The sequence below is a fragment of the Pomacea canaliculata genome, linkage group LG12 (genome assembly GCF_003073045.1).
Source record: "Pomacea canaliculata isolate SZHN2017 linkage group LG12, ASM307304v1, whole genome shotgun sequence".
Lineage (NCBI taxonomy): Eukaryota > Metazoa > Mollusca > Gastropoda > Architaenioglossa > Ampullariidae > Pomacea > Pomacea canaliculata.
In genome coordinates, this window is record NC_037601.1 from 12,028,564 (window position 1) to 12,042,991 (window position 14,428).

Here is a 14,428-nt window from a genome sequence, read left to right on the forward strand (position 1 = left end):
ATTTTATTCAAGGTTTCTTTAACAAATTGTGTATTATTACTTTTTTCTGTGTTCACACTTGATTTGTATTTTCCGTTGGTCCTTCTGTAGACTGCTTTATTATCTGGTTCACTGCTAAATATATCGCATTGATGGTGTTGCTAGTCTAAATATTCTTCAGATTTTTAAAGGGTCCCTGTTCTTGGCCCAACTTTGAATTTTCTCCGAACTTTTAATGCGTACTGTACGCAATTTTTTGCGTAAGCAGAAGCCCTGATTGCTAGTATATATGCATGCTTGTTTGTATAAATGTCTTCAAGGAGTTTCAGTTGTCATGATGTATTATTGGAGAGGTTTTAGGCATATAGGTCCGACCACGCATAAACTATAGTCGGTTAGCAGGAAAAAGGGCGAGCCACGTGTTTCCGGTTACATGTATATATGTTTGTTTGTATGATATATACATAGGTTTCAGTTTGTATAATCTGTACATAGGTTTTAGTTGTGTGATGTAGACATGCGTTTCAGTTTGTTTGTTGTATAATTACCGATACCAAGAGCTATGCTGTCTGCACAAATGATTTGCATGTTTAGAAAGGAAAGCTTTTCTTGATGAGCTAGTCTTCCAGCTATGGCTTCTGATGAGGTAGCGACAGTGTCATATGTTATACAAAATCTTCTGTCATTTTGTAGTAAAATAAGTTCCTGAGTTCCACTCAGGTTTTTTTCTGCAACAGCTCATCGATCTGTCTTGTAGATATTGGATCGGATGGAGAAGTGCTTCTTTCAGCCTCTGTCTTACGCTCAACTCTTATCATTAATTAGGTTTCTTACTCTACAGAAACGTTTCTCCCAGAATCAGCAAACAAAGCTTATCTCTCACATCCACCAAATCTTTTCACTCAATATCAGGAAGGGCGGCTGACCTAGACGAATAAATTACGGTGCACTTTCTTTTCCTGAACGAAATCACTGAGGCTATAGCTAACTAGAGAAAAGGACTATCAGAGCAACTTTCCGAGATATTTGCATTGAAAAACTGTATCAAAGTCTCGGGGGTGGGGTGCTGGTGAAAGGTTAGTTCAGTTTATGCAGGGTTATACAGTACACTTTGCATTTGTCGAGAAAGATCCCGGCATTTTTCCATATTGAGAGACCAAGTCTGCAGCACAACGAATGTACACCTTTCTGCTTCATAAATCTTTGTAAAATAAAAACAAGATTTGTCTGCGTTTTTTCCCAGGTTGGGATTCTAAGTTGACAAGTATAGAATAGGCTACAGCCAAGAGTAACGAATAATAGTCTAGGAAAAAAAAACTTACTTTTTTTTCAGAGATGTCATTTTTCTGGTATTTTAGCGCAGTTTTCAAGCGAAACTAAAAGGGTTCAATTAAAAAAATAAATTTGATCTGAGAGAACGTGAGGAAAATTAACGTTTTCCATGTGTGCGAGAGAGAGAGAGAGACTAAAATTTCAAACCAGTTCCTGCTGAGGGGAAGCGGACGGCCGAGTGGTCAGAGAGCACGCTGGTTCAATGCCTGACTAGCGCAACAAACTTCCACGAATCGACCCAGCTGGCAGGAATGGTTACCTGACTCCATAAGGGGTTGGGGAAGGTAAGGTGGCGAGGGAGATAGGCACTTCCCTCACGTAAAGTTGGCCCCAAGTGAGGTCTGTTAACACCACACCCCTCAACGACCTGAAAAAGTTGGGGGATGACCTTTAACTTTTCCCCGTTTACACTTCACTGAGCATGTGATGTATTTCCCTCTATTTCCTTAGATTCGAGGAAAACAAAGCAGCTTTAAAAAACCCGGTTGCTGAAGCCAGGTAGGCCACACCTTTCCAGATCCTGTGTGGAACATGCAAACAAACAAAAGAAAAAAATTTCAAAAGACGCCATGAATGAACAAATTTCCAGTGAACGTTTACCGGCTTTAACGTCTTTTTGGTGTCAGTTTAATTGGGGACAAGAAGTTTTTCACTTAAGTTACACTTGGATAATCTAAACAAGTGAGAGTCAGTTTGGACAGCTGTTGGAACATGCCTTTAGGCCCTCTACGTTCGAGAAAGTGATAAAGGGGATGGGGTGCTATAGACTGGTGACCGAAAGGGAACAGCGGAAATAATTCAAGATGATAAGGAAATATTTTTGCGTGTCAATTGAAAGTATAAGCATTAGTATTCTTCTCGAAAATTTTTTTTTTGAAAGGTCACAGAGACCGGAGTACTGAGGAGCTAACATTTTGCCTGGTAATTTCAATAGAGCTCTTTTGTATGTGGAGTACTTGGGCTCACTCGCACTACATCACAGGACGCTGTAAACATCACGCCAACACCGTTTCACTGGTGATGGCCTGGAAGCACCATTGAAGGGAGACAGCTACAAACTCGCCTTTCCACTGCTTGTCCATGAAAGCAATTGGCACGCATGCTTCAGTTTGGTGTATTTTGCTGAAGATTACACAAACATGCGGTGACTGACCAATGTTTAGTTTAATGTTTAAGGAAGAATTGTCACGCGGTTAAAAAAAAAAAACAAAAACACCTTTGGGTAAAAGTGTAGTCAGATGTACAAATCATTTTCACTCCATTACCACTACAACCGGCAGTCATTACCATCTTCACTAAGTTACAAGAACATCTTTAACAACAATTTATTACCATCATGAGTATACAAGATAAACAACACTGATGCATCCTGTGCAAACTGCCAAGCCTCTGCAAAATAAGGGAAGTGGGGAATACAGAGCTGGCTAGAAACATATTCTGATTAATAGTAAGAGAATATAAAAATACCACCTTTATTGTCTTAATACAATGAGAACTACTATTGTATAAACTCTCTTGTACATAAATACCAAAGAAAAACATGCTCTAAAGCCCACGATTTATTCCATTTGTCCATAATTTTACTAAAAAGCATGCAGAAGCTTGGGTTAACATCATTCTTTGAGAACTAAAATCATACCCTTAGTTTACTGCCACAAAACAAAACAAACCCAAAAACCACACAAGAAATTAACAAACAACTGACATACAAGTAAGATAACTGATAAATGACAGATGTAACATCAAGAATAACTTGAGCTCTGTAGATAAAATTCTATGTAGCAATGGACTAAAAACAACAAATTTTGTTGCACAGACACAGGTTTGACTGCAAAAACGTGTGCCAGAATTCTGCTATTACTTCAAAATAACCCACGGGCAATGTCATCGTCTTATGCATCAGAATGAATCAGGGATATATACTCACAGAACTGCTGTGCACAAAGCAGACACAAGTTACAAAGAAGATGCGGAGACTGTGGGAGGGAAGAGTGTGGCGATGTGGGAGACGGTGGGAGGAAGCGTCTAAAACTGAATGCTGATGCTCTTGCTGGCCTCTTGCGGAGCGATGACTGCTGGACTGAGTGACTGTGAGAAGACTAGCTTGCTGGGTAGATGCATAAACTGCTGCGTATAATAAACACATGCTAACAAGATGTTGCCTTTTGCCCGACCCCCACCCCGTTTTTCTTTTTTGTCTAGCCATGTTTCTGCTAGGAAATCTCTCCATACAATGATGAGTAAAGAATTATCCATGATACCTGTAACACAGGAAGAATGCAAATAAGTAACGTCACACAAGTCCAATGTTACATTCTGCTTATTTGAAAGAAATCCATTTACAGATCTTTAATGTTGATGAATTATAATTGTTTTAATGTTATGGATCTTTTATATTTTGACATTTTGGATCATGTGGCTGTACACTGAAAGATTATATAAAAAGACAGGACAGCTCAACAGTTTCACATTGTACAGCAAACAATATATTCAATTAGCACATATGCCACACAAATGTCAAGGCAATACATCAGTCTAAAAAAAAAAAAAACAAATTTGGTCCCATTATCCTTTATGTAAGAGATCTTAGTGCAAAAGACCACCAGTAATTTGCATCGGACCATTCCTGAACACATCAGTAGAACTCAATCTGTTTTTTTTAAAAGACTTTATTTTGCCTACAATTGGTGTTCTTACTATTCCATGTAGAAGTTGTGTGTGTGGGGTGGGTGTTGGTGTTTTACGCTGAGCCAGCAACTAAGGCTTGGAAAGGCAGCCAGCCTTGTAAACAGATGCCACATGCAGAGAAAGAACTGTGTGCCTGAGATAAGAGCTGAACCCAGAACAGCCAACCTTCACTGGAATGGTGACAGGTGCTAACCATTGTGTCACTAGGCCGCCCCCTGTTGAAGTTGACCACCATTTGCTCTATCCTAGAGGAGGTGAGTTGTGCACTAAAATGTTACACTGCACCATCAAGATCATACCAAAAAAAAAAGCGCTATAGTCTATGACAGATTTACTGTACATGGCCAGAGGAACTTTGTATGGATAAAAATATTTATTTAAAACTGCTTGTTAAAAACAGAAATCCAGCAACGTGCCTGAGACTTTATCTAATGAGATTTTAATGATCTCATCTTAAGTACCTTGATGGCTTTAAGTTTAACAGCGTTAACTGAAAGGAAGGACATGCTAAAAGACTTCGCACATGTCAAAAAAGGAAGAAGTCCAGAATGAATTCTACATTTTTCCCATTGATGTCACCAAGCAGATTTCTGTGCTTAATTTATTTTGGTTGCACTGCAAAGGTTTCCTTCCTATACTGGTTTTTATTGCTGTACTTTTAAGCAGACAGTTGGAAAGGGATTCTTGTGTATAATGCTTTGGCTGCTCAAAAATACTAATGCTTCTGAATTAGGGAAAGAGCAGTGTATCGGCAATAAATTGTGAGTTAAAGTGACTTTGCTGACACATGAAACTTCAAGCCTTTGGAAGCATAAAAATAAAACATGCCTATCTCCCCTCAACTGCAGTGTGTAATTTCAAACACATTGAAAATACTAAAAAAATGCAAAATATGGTTTAGCAAAATTCTAAATCAAATTCCTGCAATAGCTGCAAGTAACTCCCTAAAAACAATCTCAGTTTTGTTAGTGTGTTTTCAGAGAAATAATTTTCTCTAATGTCCCAGGTTCCCCCCAAGGATTTGTGCAGGACCAAGGGACAGAACTCCTAAACCTCGATCTCGTTGATCTGCTCACCAAGCATGTATTTACCAATTTCTACTCACTGCAACCACATGCATCTCCTTCAGAAAGACTGAGAATGAAGTAGAATAAGATTTGAACAATTCTGGTTAACAGAACCAATTTCAATGACAACTTCAACATGTTTACAGGAAAATATAAGACCCAGTGATGGAATAAAATGATTTTGTTACAGCAGTTTAGATTTTAAGGCTGAATGAAAGAGCACCTTGAGCCTGTGACTTTATTTTTTAACAAATAGATTGTTTTTGTAATTTTATTTTCTAAAATAGTAATTGTTTTTTGTGATTTTTTTTTTTTAGCAAGTAGTTGAAGACATAAATGTTCTGTGTGATAGTCTTGAATTACATCTTAAGCTGCAAGCTATATAACATAATTTACTCATGTAAATTAGCTTGGTATTTGACCAAAAAAAAACCAACAAAAAACCCCCCAAAATTGTAACGAACTGTTTTAGGAATGACTGTAAACCTGAAACTTCAAATTTATAAATGTATTGTGCACTCATCCTTTTTTGTATGCTAGGGCATAAAACCAAAACGAAGCAGAGAATGGAAGGGTAACAAATCAGTACCATAAATGAAGAAAATGATGTCATTAGGCCTTCTTTTAAGATCTCTCCAATTCCTCCATATTCTTCTTCATCAACCTTTTGGAAAGAGCTGCTGTATATGTATACAATAGCAACATTGACCAGCAAGAATCTGAAAAACCAAGAAGGAATATGAATACTATAGGTGCATGCACACACACACACATCCTGAGTTCTGCTGGAAAAAATATACAAAATAAACCCCCATTTATTAATTACTAATTAGATTTGTTTATATATGTAAACATGTATACTTTTAAAAAAAAAAACCCTAGAAGTTAAATGTTTGCTTTTAGATCTAGAATTTCAGAGAAATAATAATTCTAATCTGGTCTGAAAGACAGGAAAACTTAATTAGAAATATGCTACTGACATTGTAATTTGATGGAGTAATACTAACACTAGTTCAAATACTACAGAGCAATACCCAAGATCCCCTTGAGTGGGATAAGTCCCCATAACAAGCCAAGTACAACACCCATAATCTGTCTCATCCAGTAAATGACGTCCAGAAACTCATCCTGAAAAAGCAACTTTTCTTGATTTAATATGCTTAACTGTGCACGAGTTAAAGCTGTTAGCCACATGCTTACCTAATAATACAGAGATACAAGTTATTAAGAATCACAAGACAATTATATGGCTTCAAAAAAAAAAAACAAAAAATAACAAAACATTAACTTGTGAAATGGCAGCCTCCCAAACTAAAATTCAGTTCCCTTAAATGAATGGTGTGTAAAACAAAATATATTGTTTCCTTTTGGTGCTGAGAATATTTATCTGCCTTTTATACTTCTACAATGGTTCATCATGCTGCTGTTTTTTGTAATTTATTATTCTCTCAATGTGGTCTGTATACAAGTATCCACTTATGTGAAAACTATTCCTTAGTGGCATAGGAAAAATGCAAGGCCTTTTTTTTTAAGGGGGTTGGTGAGGGGCAATCTCCATGCTGACAATGAACGTCATATTCGTGTCCCCTCATATCTTTTCTGAGGGAGGGGCTACTACTCTTGCCTCCCTGATTTATACGCCACTGATTCTGGTGGTTTGGCCACATTCTACAATGCTTTTAGTGGCACCTTCTCTGTTCTCAATTGGGAATTGCAAGTAAATAAATATAAAACAGGAAAAGAAGCTTGTGAGCCTGCCAACTATGGAAAATACACATCCATCTGTATGCGAAAATAATTGTAATTAGTTACATGTACTCAAAGGTGAAATAACAGGTTTCCTACAATGTCACACAAAGTTAAAAAATCTCTTAAAGTACAGAACGACGTAATCATGTCAATGGTCGATAAATAAGTCTTCTAAAAATCACATAAAAATTTGATTGCCACAACACATTCACACCTACAACGACACGCAATCAAAAAAATGACGACTGTGACATATCAGTCAATAATAATCACCTTGTCAGACCAAGGGAAGTCAGCAGTCAGAGCCTTAAATAGTAGTGGCTTTGATGGCGTTTCTGACTGATTGCTTTTAGAAGACGAACGTTTCGCATTGTTAACCATTCTGCACTAAGAGTGGTGTCCTTACGTTACATTGAGATCGGCTGCATCTCACGTTTTCACTACGCCAACCCTTTCTGTCCTCAGACCACTAGAGAGTAGTCAACTAGAGTTACTTCCCCTTGAAAACAACAGCAAACAAAGTAAGCGTGAGAAGAAACAGTGACGACTGTTCTTATCACACGTATGTGTCTCGCGCAGTGTCGTTTAACATCCGACGCTTTGTAATTTTTGTTCAGAACTGTGTATTTGTGGTTGGTGTCTATTTCGATAGAAATCTAGCTTTAGCGCGTGTGTGACGACCGTGTTAACGGAATTGACGGCTGAGATATCTCTGTTTAAGTTTCAACGATGACAATAACTAGACTTGCAAGTTTCTTAGTTACTGATATTCTCGTTTATAATAGTTATAAAATAACGGTTAAAGTATCTAATTTCCTAAAGATGGGTTTGAAGACATGTGGCGTCTGCTTTTTGCAGCAGACAAGAACATAAAGCTCCGTGTTTGTCATGACCCAGTTCACAATTTTAAGTAAGCACAAATCCGGAAAACAGAGGGTGTGACCAGAGTGTATCTCTCTGGTGTGATCACACATAGCTGCCAACCACAGTCTGTGCTATCGACTATAGACATCCTGCTCAAGTGTTGTCGGTCGTGAGTCAAGCATGCACTTGTGACATTTTGGGAAGAGACTTTCATTGGTCCTGCCATGATCGCTTCCTCATCAGCTTAGAAGGATTAGTAGATACCATTTGACGTTTTTGAATCTTGTACAACGTTAACACATTCCTTTCTAGGGTAAGTACTTCTGTGCGTGCGTGTGTGTGAGAGAGAAAGAGAGACAGACAGGGAGAGATTAAGTAAAGATTATTAGTCGATTTTAATAAGGAAAACGACTGCATACTTTTTCCTATGTCGTCGGTCGTCAGATTTCAGACTGCGTCATCTCCGTTTTTACTACGTATCCATATGAGTTGGCATTAGTTGTGGACACAAAAGCGTACCAGTGTATTGTCCAAAGAGATGTGGTGTCTGTTTGTTAACAAGATCAAATGTAGGTCCGACGTAAGTCTGCATCGCTCTCTCTCTCACACACAGGTGCGCATTTACAACCAAAACATGCATACATGGTTCTCCAGAAATGAATGCAGTATATCCAAGATCGAAGTACATGTACTATACTGACTGCTAATATCAGCGATGAAAAAAAAAAAATACTCCACTTGTGAGAGACTCGTAGTACCCTTTTGTAAGTACCATGTGACACACTGATTAACGTATGTACGGATGTGTTAGTGCGGACGGACTGGTTAAGAGCTCCTTGTTGTGCGAATCCAGGTGCTGTGGACAAGTATTTATGTTACAAGGATTTACAGACCAACAGCCTCAGATTGGTCCTTTCACTATCGTCTTCTCCAATATCATTTGATATTCTGTGGTGTTCAGGAATCCCGTTATGATATATAATTCATATATATAAATAATGTGTGTTATAATGGGATATATAGTGGGATAAGTAATTTGTTCATCCTGTGAAGATGCAGCTCTACATATGAATATGGACCGCACACGCATAGAGAGAGAGAGAGGGGAGGGGGAACTGACAGTAATAAAACATCGTCCTGTCTGCTGTTAAGTTTGTGTGATTAGCCTTTGATCTGGATCTCACCCATTTTGATGTCCCCATACCTGTCGGTGCAGTCTGTAATCTCTTCAATTAATGATATGAAGAAAACCTGTATCCGACTTTCTATATCCAGGCTATCTTCTACTTACTGTAGCACTGCCGCCCGCCTGCTAGTCTACTTTTAGTCTGTCTGCTCTCAGCTTGTTTGTGTGTCGTGCTGCGTGCGTGTCAGTTTATCGTTTGGCCAGTTAGTCCGTCTATAGGAAAACAATCACATATGTTATCACTCCGTCGTTTTTTGTGTGTCACGTGTAAGATGTGCGTATATGCAGGTATATATAGTCCGCTTATCTGTTGGGTAATGGCCCAAACTCGATAGTTGGTGTACCAACGTTAGAGCAGAAAGGTTCGATGATTGCCCGGCCCTCTGCAGCTTGTGTCACACTTGAGAAGCTCATATATACTAAAAAAATATTTAAATTCTTAGGTTTTGAGCGAGAGAAAAATCAGTTACTGACGTTGGAAGGGACAGCCCTTGACGTCAGCATGGCCTGCCGTCAGACGTTTCACCTGCTGGTCAGCCTCAGCCTCCTGGCGTCCACCCAAGCGTTGATAGGCGACGGCTGCATAGCAATTCCTTCTATAGTGAAGAACCTGCACAGATCCGACTCGTCCACCAAGCTCCATACCGCAACCTGCAGCCCGCTTGGCGCCTGTTCAAGGCGTTCACCTGGCGATCGAAGGTCCCGACACGGTTCGCGTCACATGGGAGAATCCGGCTTCGCCATCCTCGGTACCCTTCAACCCTCAATGCGTTTACGGCCCGTCGCCCTCAAATCTGAGCCTCATTGCTGTGGGATCGAGCTACAGCTACACAGCGGGTCTGTATCTGAAGGTTGGAATGTACAGTTGTGTAATTTATGTTTTTAAGCAAGGCAGTTTATTTCCAGGGAGATTTGTCGTCGAATGGCCGATTTCTGAGACTTGTACCAAATATTACACACTATAATACTTGTCCATTTTTGATTTTTAAAAATGTCCGCATGACACACGCGAACAGTTTTTAAGGATTTAAAACAATGACACAACTTTTAATTCTGTTGATACAATTGTACACAATTAACCATCAGGTCATTTTTCAATTTCTGAACGTAGGAATGTTCGCGAAAACGTTGAACTCTGCGGTCCTGGATCTGATCCAGATACCTTGTGGACAGTCAGCGAACTCTCCTTGTGTCCGGACACTGTGGTACAGCTGCGGGGACAAAGCGTTTGGTTGGAGCCAAGCTTTTGAGCTTCAGAAGCAAGATGCCACAGTGCCGGCCTCTCCCGGGCCCCAGATCGCTGTGGTGGGAGACATGGGAGTACCGCACGGCCTCTCCACCATTGCCGCCATCGCCAAGCGCATGACATCCACAATGCCGTAGATGCAGGGGTGCAGCTGCTGCTTCACGCAGGGGACATTTCCTATGCGGATCACTACGAGAGAAAGACGGACAACAACAGCTGGGTGTGGGAAGACTACATGGAGAGCCTGCAACTGGTTGCAGCTCGAGTGCCTTACATGACATCACCTGGCAACCACGAGGTAGGCGCATGCGCGTGCGCGTGCGGCGGAAGTAGAAGCTATTCGCATTTATCAGCTGGATAGCTAGAAACTAAAAATGCTTTAATTTTCTTTGACGATATAAAAGTAATATCATTTGCTACCGAATGTAGGGGGGGTGAGACTACGATACAGGCTACAGCTTCGGCCAATGTTACTACAGACGTCTCCATTTGAAACATCAGTTCTGTTAGCTCAATGCCGGCACTTCGATATATTGCATCATTTTAGATGTACACTTCTAAATCCATACACTACTTTCAATGCCAGTTTCTGCATCCGTGAATCGTTTTTCTTCTCTCACCATTTTCCCATCCACCGAAATCAAGGGTTGAACTCAGTGCTAGCTGATTGACATATCTAGTCTGATGTCTGCACTTAAAGTCTACTAGAGATCTTTTTTCTCCTTTGATGTTTGTATCTTGAGAAAGGTGGTGGAGTATTTATTCAGAGTTTTGGACAATAGAGCTTTACGATTGCTAAAAAAAATGCACCCACTAAACCTTCAAACCTATAGTGTCTTCCTGGATTTTTTATAGGTCGTTTTTCTCTTTGACTAGTAATTTTTCACATTAACTCATTGTTAATTGTTCACTGAAACTACAATGCTGCTTGTCGGTAGTACTTGTCAAACTGTCCGTCAAGCGAACTGCACACAGATGTGAACTATTACTTCCTGCTGTCAGATAACTACATTTTCTCCAATCCCAATTGTTGAATGTGACCACACACATCTTGAAGAAGCTAATGATTTGTCTGAAAAATATTTAATGTAAACTATCCAGTAGTTTCAGAAAAGTGCTCGTAATTCATCAGTTTCATGTGATCTTTCCAGGGACAGTTCAACTTCGCGGCATACCTGAACTGGTTACCGATGCCTGTTCGACAAAGCGGCTCGGATTCACCTTTTTGGTTCTCCTTCGACTATTTAGGGGTGCACGTGCTGGCTTTCTCCACAGAGCATGACTTCAGCCCCAACTCCACACAGCATCGCTGGATTGTGCAGGTGAGCGACCGCTGCCAGCACACATGCTTTTTCCTTTCTTTCCCAAGTTCGATAAAAGAAAAAGAAACTGAATAAAAATGACAAGCCAAGCAATAAACGAGAGAAGGAAGAAATGAAGGCAGGAATGAACGAATGAATGAAAGAATGAACTGACGTGTCAGCTAATTAAGCAGCCACTTTCTCTCTCTTCCTAACACACTTCGAAACAATTGCCTTTGAAATACGGCTAACTTCCTCTTTCATGTGAATAGGACCTGGCGAAGGCCAATCAGAATCGAGAGCGCGTACCCTGGGTGGTGGTGATGGGTCACAGGCCCCTGTACTGTAGTAGCATCGTCTGCTGGGAGAGGTGTCAGGATGAAGCCCCTCGCTACCGCAGCTACCTGGAGGACGTGCTGAACCAGCAGCGTGTGGACGTGGTAATGCCAATTTTAGTCCTTTTTCAGCACGGACTTCTAAATTCCTTAACACTAAGCCTGTTGTTTCTAAAGCTTACACATCTTTCCTTAATGACTGCGCTTTTGTAGCGTAAAGCCCTTTTCATTTTCTATTGTCACCTGTACGTTTGCAGGTGATCGCTGGACACAATCACCAGTATGAACGCTCCTATCCTGTTTACCAAGAGAAAGCCACTCAGAAAAACTACACCAATCCCCAGGCGCCTGTCTACATCGTCAATGGAGCAGCAGGTAACTAAAGAAGGAGAAATCCGTTGTGATAATTTTACTAATAGTTGGAGAAAGATTACTTTGAAACAATAATAAAGATAGCACTGGAGACTACAGTATCATCGTCGACGTCTAATCGTGGAAATTTATAAATGACTTGCGATGTGGCTAAGTTTATTATAATCTACATTTTAAATACACTGTAATTTACACTGTATAAATCCTACAGTAATATAAACGATATAATAAATTTACTTTAGTCTGTACCATATGATCATATATTAATATATTTTGCTAGTTCCCCGCGAGGTGTCGTGCGCTCACGGTTCCTGAAGTATGTTCAGCTCCAGTCGTCACATCAGTTTACTCACATCCGACCACAAACTAATATCCCTGGACTGCTGGCAGACGATTTTATTTCCAGTTAACTGCTAAGACGAGGCATGATACAAGAAAGCTTCCGGTTTAGTCACATTCTTTGTTGCGGCTCGCCGAGACTAACAGCGGAGAACTTCTTAAGAGGCTAAGCGTTGGTCTCGGCAGATAGACAGCAGTCCACCTATACACATCCTTGATCTGACTGATTGCTAATACCAAAACAATTGTGTGCTGTGCCTTACAGGTAACCCGGAATTCAACGACCCTACCTTCATGCCGGATGTGGAGTGGCGGGCCAACTACCAAGTGACTATGAGCACGGGCTTCTTGCTGATGACACCATCGGCCACTCAGCTGAACTTCGCTTACGTTATGAGCGATAAAAACGACATCGTCGACTCTTTCGTCATCGTGAGGGACAGGGCTTGGAAAAACCACCAGCAAAACTCCAGTACTTGAGTCAAGCAAGCAGTACGGAGATTCTGCCCTCTTTTTTTGTTCTGACTAATCCAGAGGGTTTGAATTATGTGCAATTTTAAGGCATAGAAAGAGAGCTAAAATTTTTTAAATAAGTTTATTTAAATAAGTTAAATAATTTTTTTAAATAAGTTCTCTTAAAAAAATGAGAGCAGGTCGAAATTAAATCCTGAGAAAAATTTAATAAACTTTAAAAGTGATTACTTTATAAAAGAAAAGTACCTGTGAGAATTTGCGACGATGGAAACTGTTATAGTAGGTGAGAAAAGAGTGAGCACAAGATGGCAAACACATGATGTATGCTCTTCTTAGGCGCACACGTACATCGAGGAGTGAACGCATGACTACCACACCTATCCTCAAGCACAGCCCTTGTTTAGATAAATTGTAAATTAAATTGTACATAAACACGCGTGTGTGTGTAGAAAGGAGTGGAGAGGACGTGCTGATGGCTTGGACAATAATCGTCCATCATGCAGATCAAAGACGATATGCATATGAAATCTTCAAAAAATTTCAAAAAAGTTTTTATATCTTTTTAAGTTAAACAACTGATTTAATTGCTTTCTTTTCATGCTTAGATGATATTATGTGCCATTGTGTTTTAAGCGTGTGTAAAAATCATAAATAAAAAAATAAAATAAAATAAAGAGCGAGGCAATGAATAATGTGTGTGCATGCGTGCGCTTGCGTCGTCTGGAGTAAATGTAAATCCATACAGATGAATAATTCCCAGTCCTGACCAAAGTTGATAGGAGTAGTTGTTTTGTCAACAGGAATTAAAGTCCTTAGACTATATCTTTTGCTCAGATGTGCTGCTTCTGAACATGTGTGTGTGTTTTAGTAGCCCCATGGCTGGCGATGTTCTTTAAAAATGATCGCCACTCTCGCACCCCCGCCCCCTGTTGGCGAAGAGGGCCTTAATAGTGAAAATTAGCGTTGTTGCAAGATATAAGTTAATAAATATCCACAAAGCTGTCGCACACTAATTTAATATTTTTATTACAGGAAGGAATTTACCCTGTAAAAGTCGAGCACTGGGAGAGTCAGACACAGAAATATCTCTCTCTCACACACATGCACATACAAAAAGGGTAAATATAATTTTCCTAGCATTAAGAGGAGTCTGTCCGTACAACACGTAAATACAAGGTGGGCATGCCGCCCTCTCAAAAAAGATACTGAGGAGGCATATAGAGTTTAATTGCCCTCGATCCTACCCCTGTGAAAGTCGAGCACTGGGAGAGTCAGACACAGAAATACCGTGGTGGACTCATGCGTTAAACAGGTAGAGAACCCGAGAAAAACCTCGACGATCAGACTCTAAAAAAATAACTTCCAGAGTGAAATACGAGAATTCCGAGGCATCATATCCCTGCAGAGTTTCCCGATAGCCACGAAACAAATATTCTATACTTAGATTATGGGAATTCCCTATTTGTGACGTCATAAGCTATTTATATCTTACACAC

General features: G+C 40.0%; 2 protein-coding genes across 2 annotated transcripts; one reads left to right on the forward strand and one right to left on the reverse strand.

The window, feature by feature from the left end:
* Positions 1-2,622: 2,622 nt before the first annotated feature.
* On the reverse strand, positions 2,623-7,293 carry LOC112577164 (uncharacterized protein C20orf24 homolog). The gene is made up of 4 exons (XM_025260155.1): positions 7,089-7,293; positions 6,091-6,194; positions 5,656-5,785; positions 2,623-3,572 (listed from the first exon to the last, which is right to left on the reverse strand). Exons 1-4 carry the CDS (start codon positions 7,194-7,196, stop codon positions 3,525-3,527), a joined length of 390 nt encoding a protein of 129 aa, XP_025115940.1. The 5' UTR covers positions 7,197-7,293; the 3' UTR covers positions 2,623-3,524.
* A 49-nt stretch (positions 7,294-7,342) lies between these two features.
* Positions 7,343-13,592, forward strand: LOC112577163 (acid phosphatase type 7-like). The gene is made up of 7 exons (XM_025260154.1): positions 7,343-7,992; positions 9,309-9,702; positions 9,977-10,409; positions 11,263-11,433; positions 11,685-11,852; positions 12,005-12,122; positions 12,724-13,592. The coding sequence occupies exons 3-7, from the start codon at positions 10,347-10,349 to the stop codon at positions 12,936-12,938; spliced, it is 735 nt and encodes a 244-aa protein (XP_025115939.1). The 5' UTR covers positions 7,343-7,992; positions 9,309-9,702; positions 9,977-10,346; the 3' UTR covers positions 12,939-13,592.
* Positions 13,593-14,428: the final 836 nt, after the last annotated feature.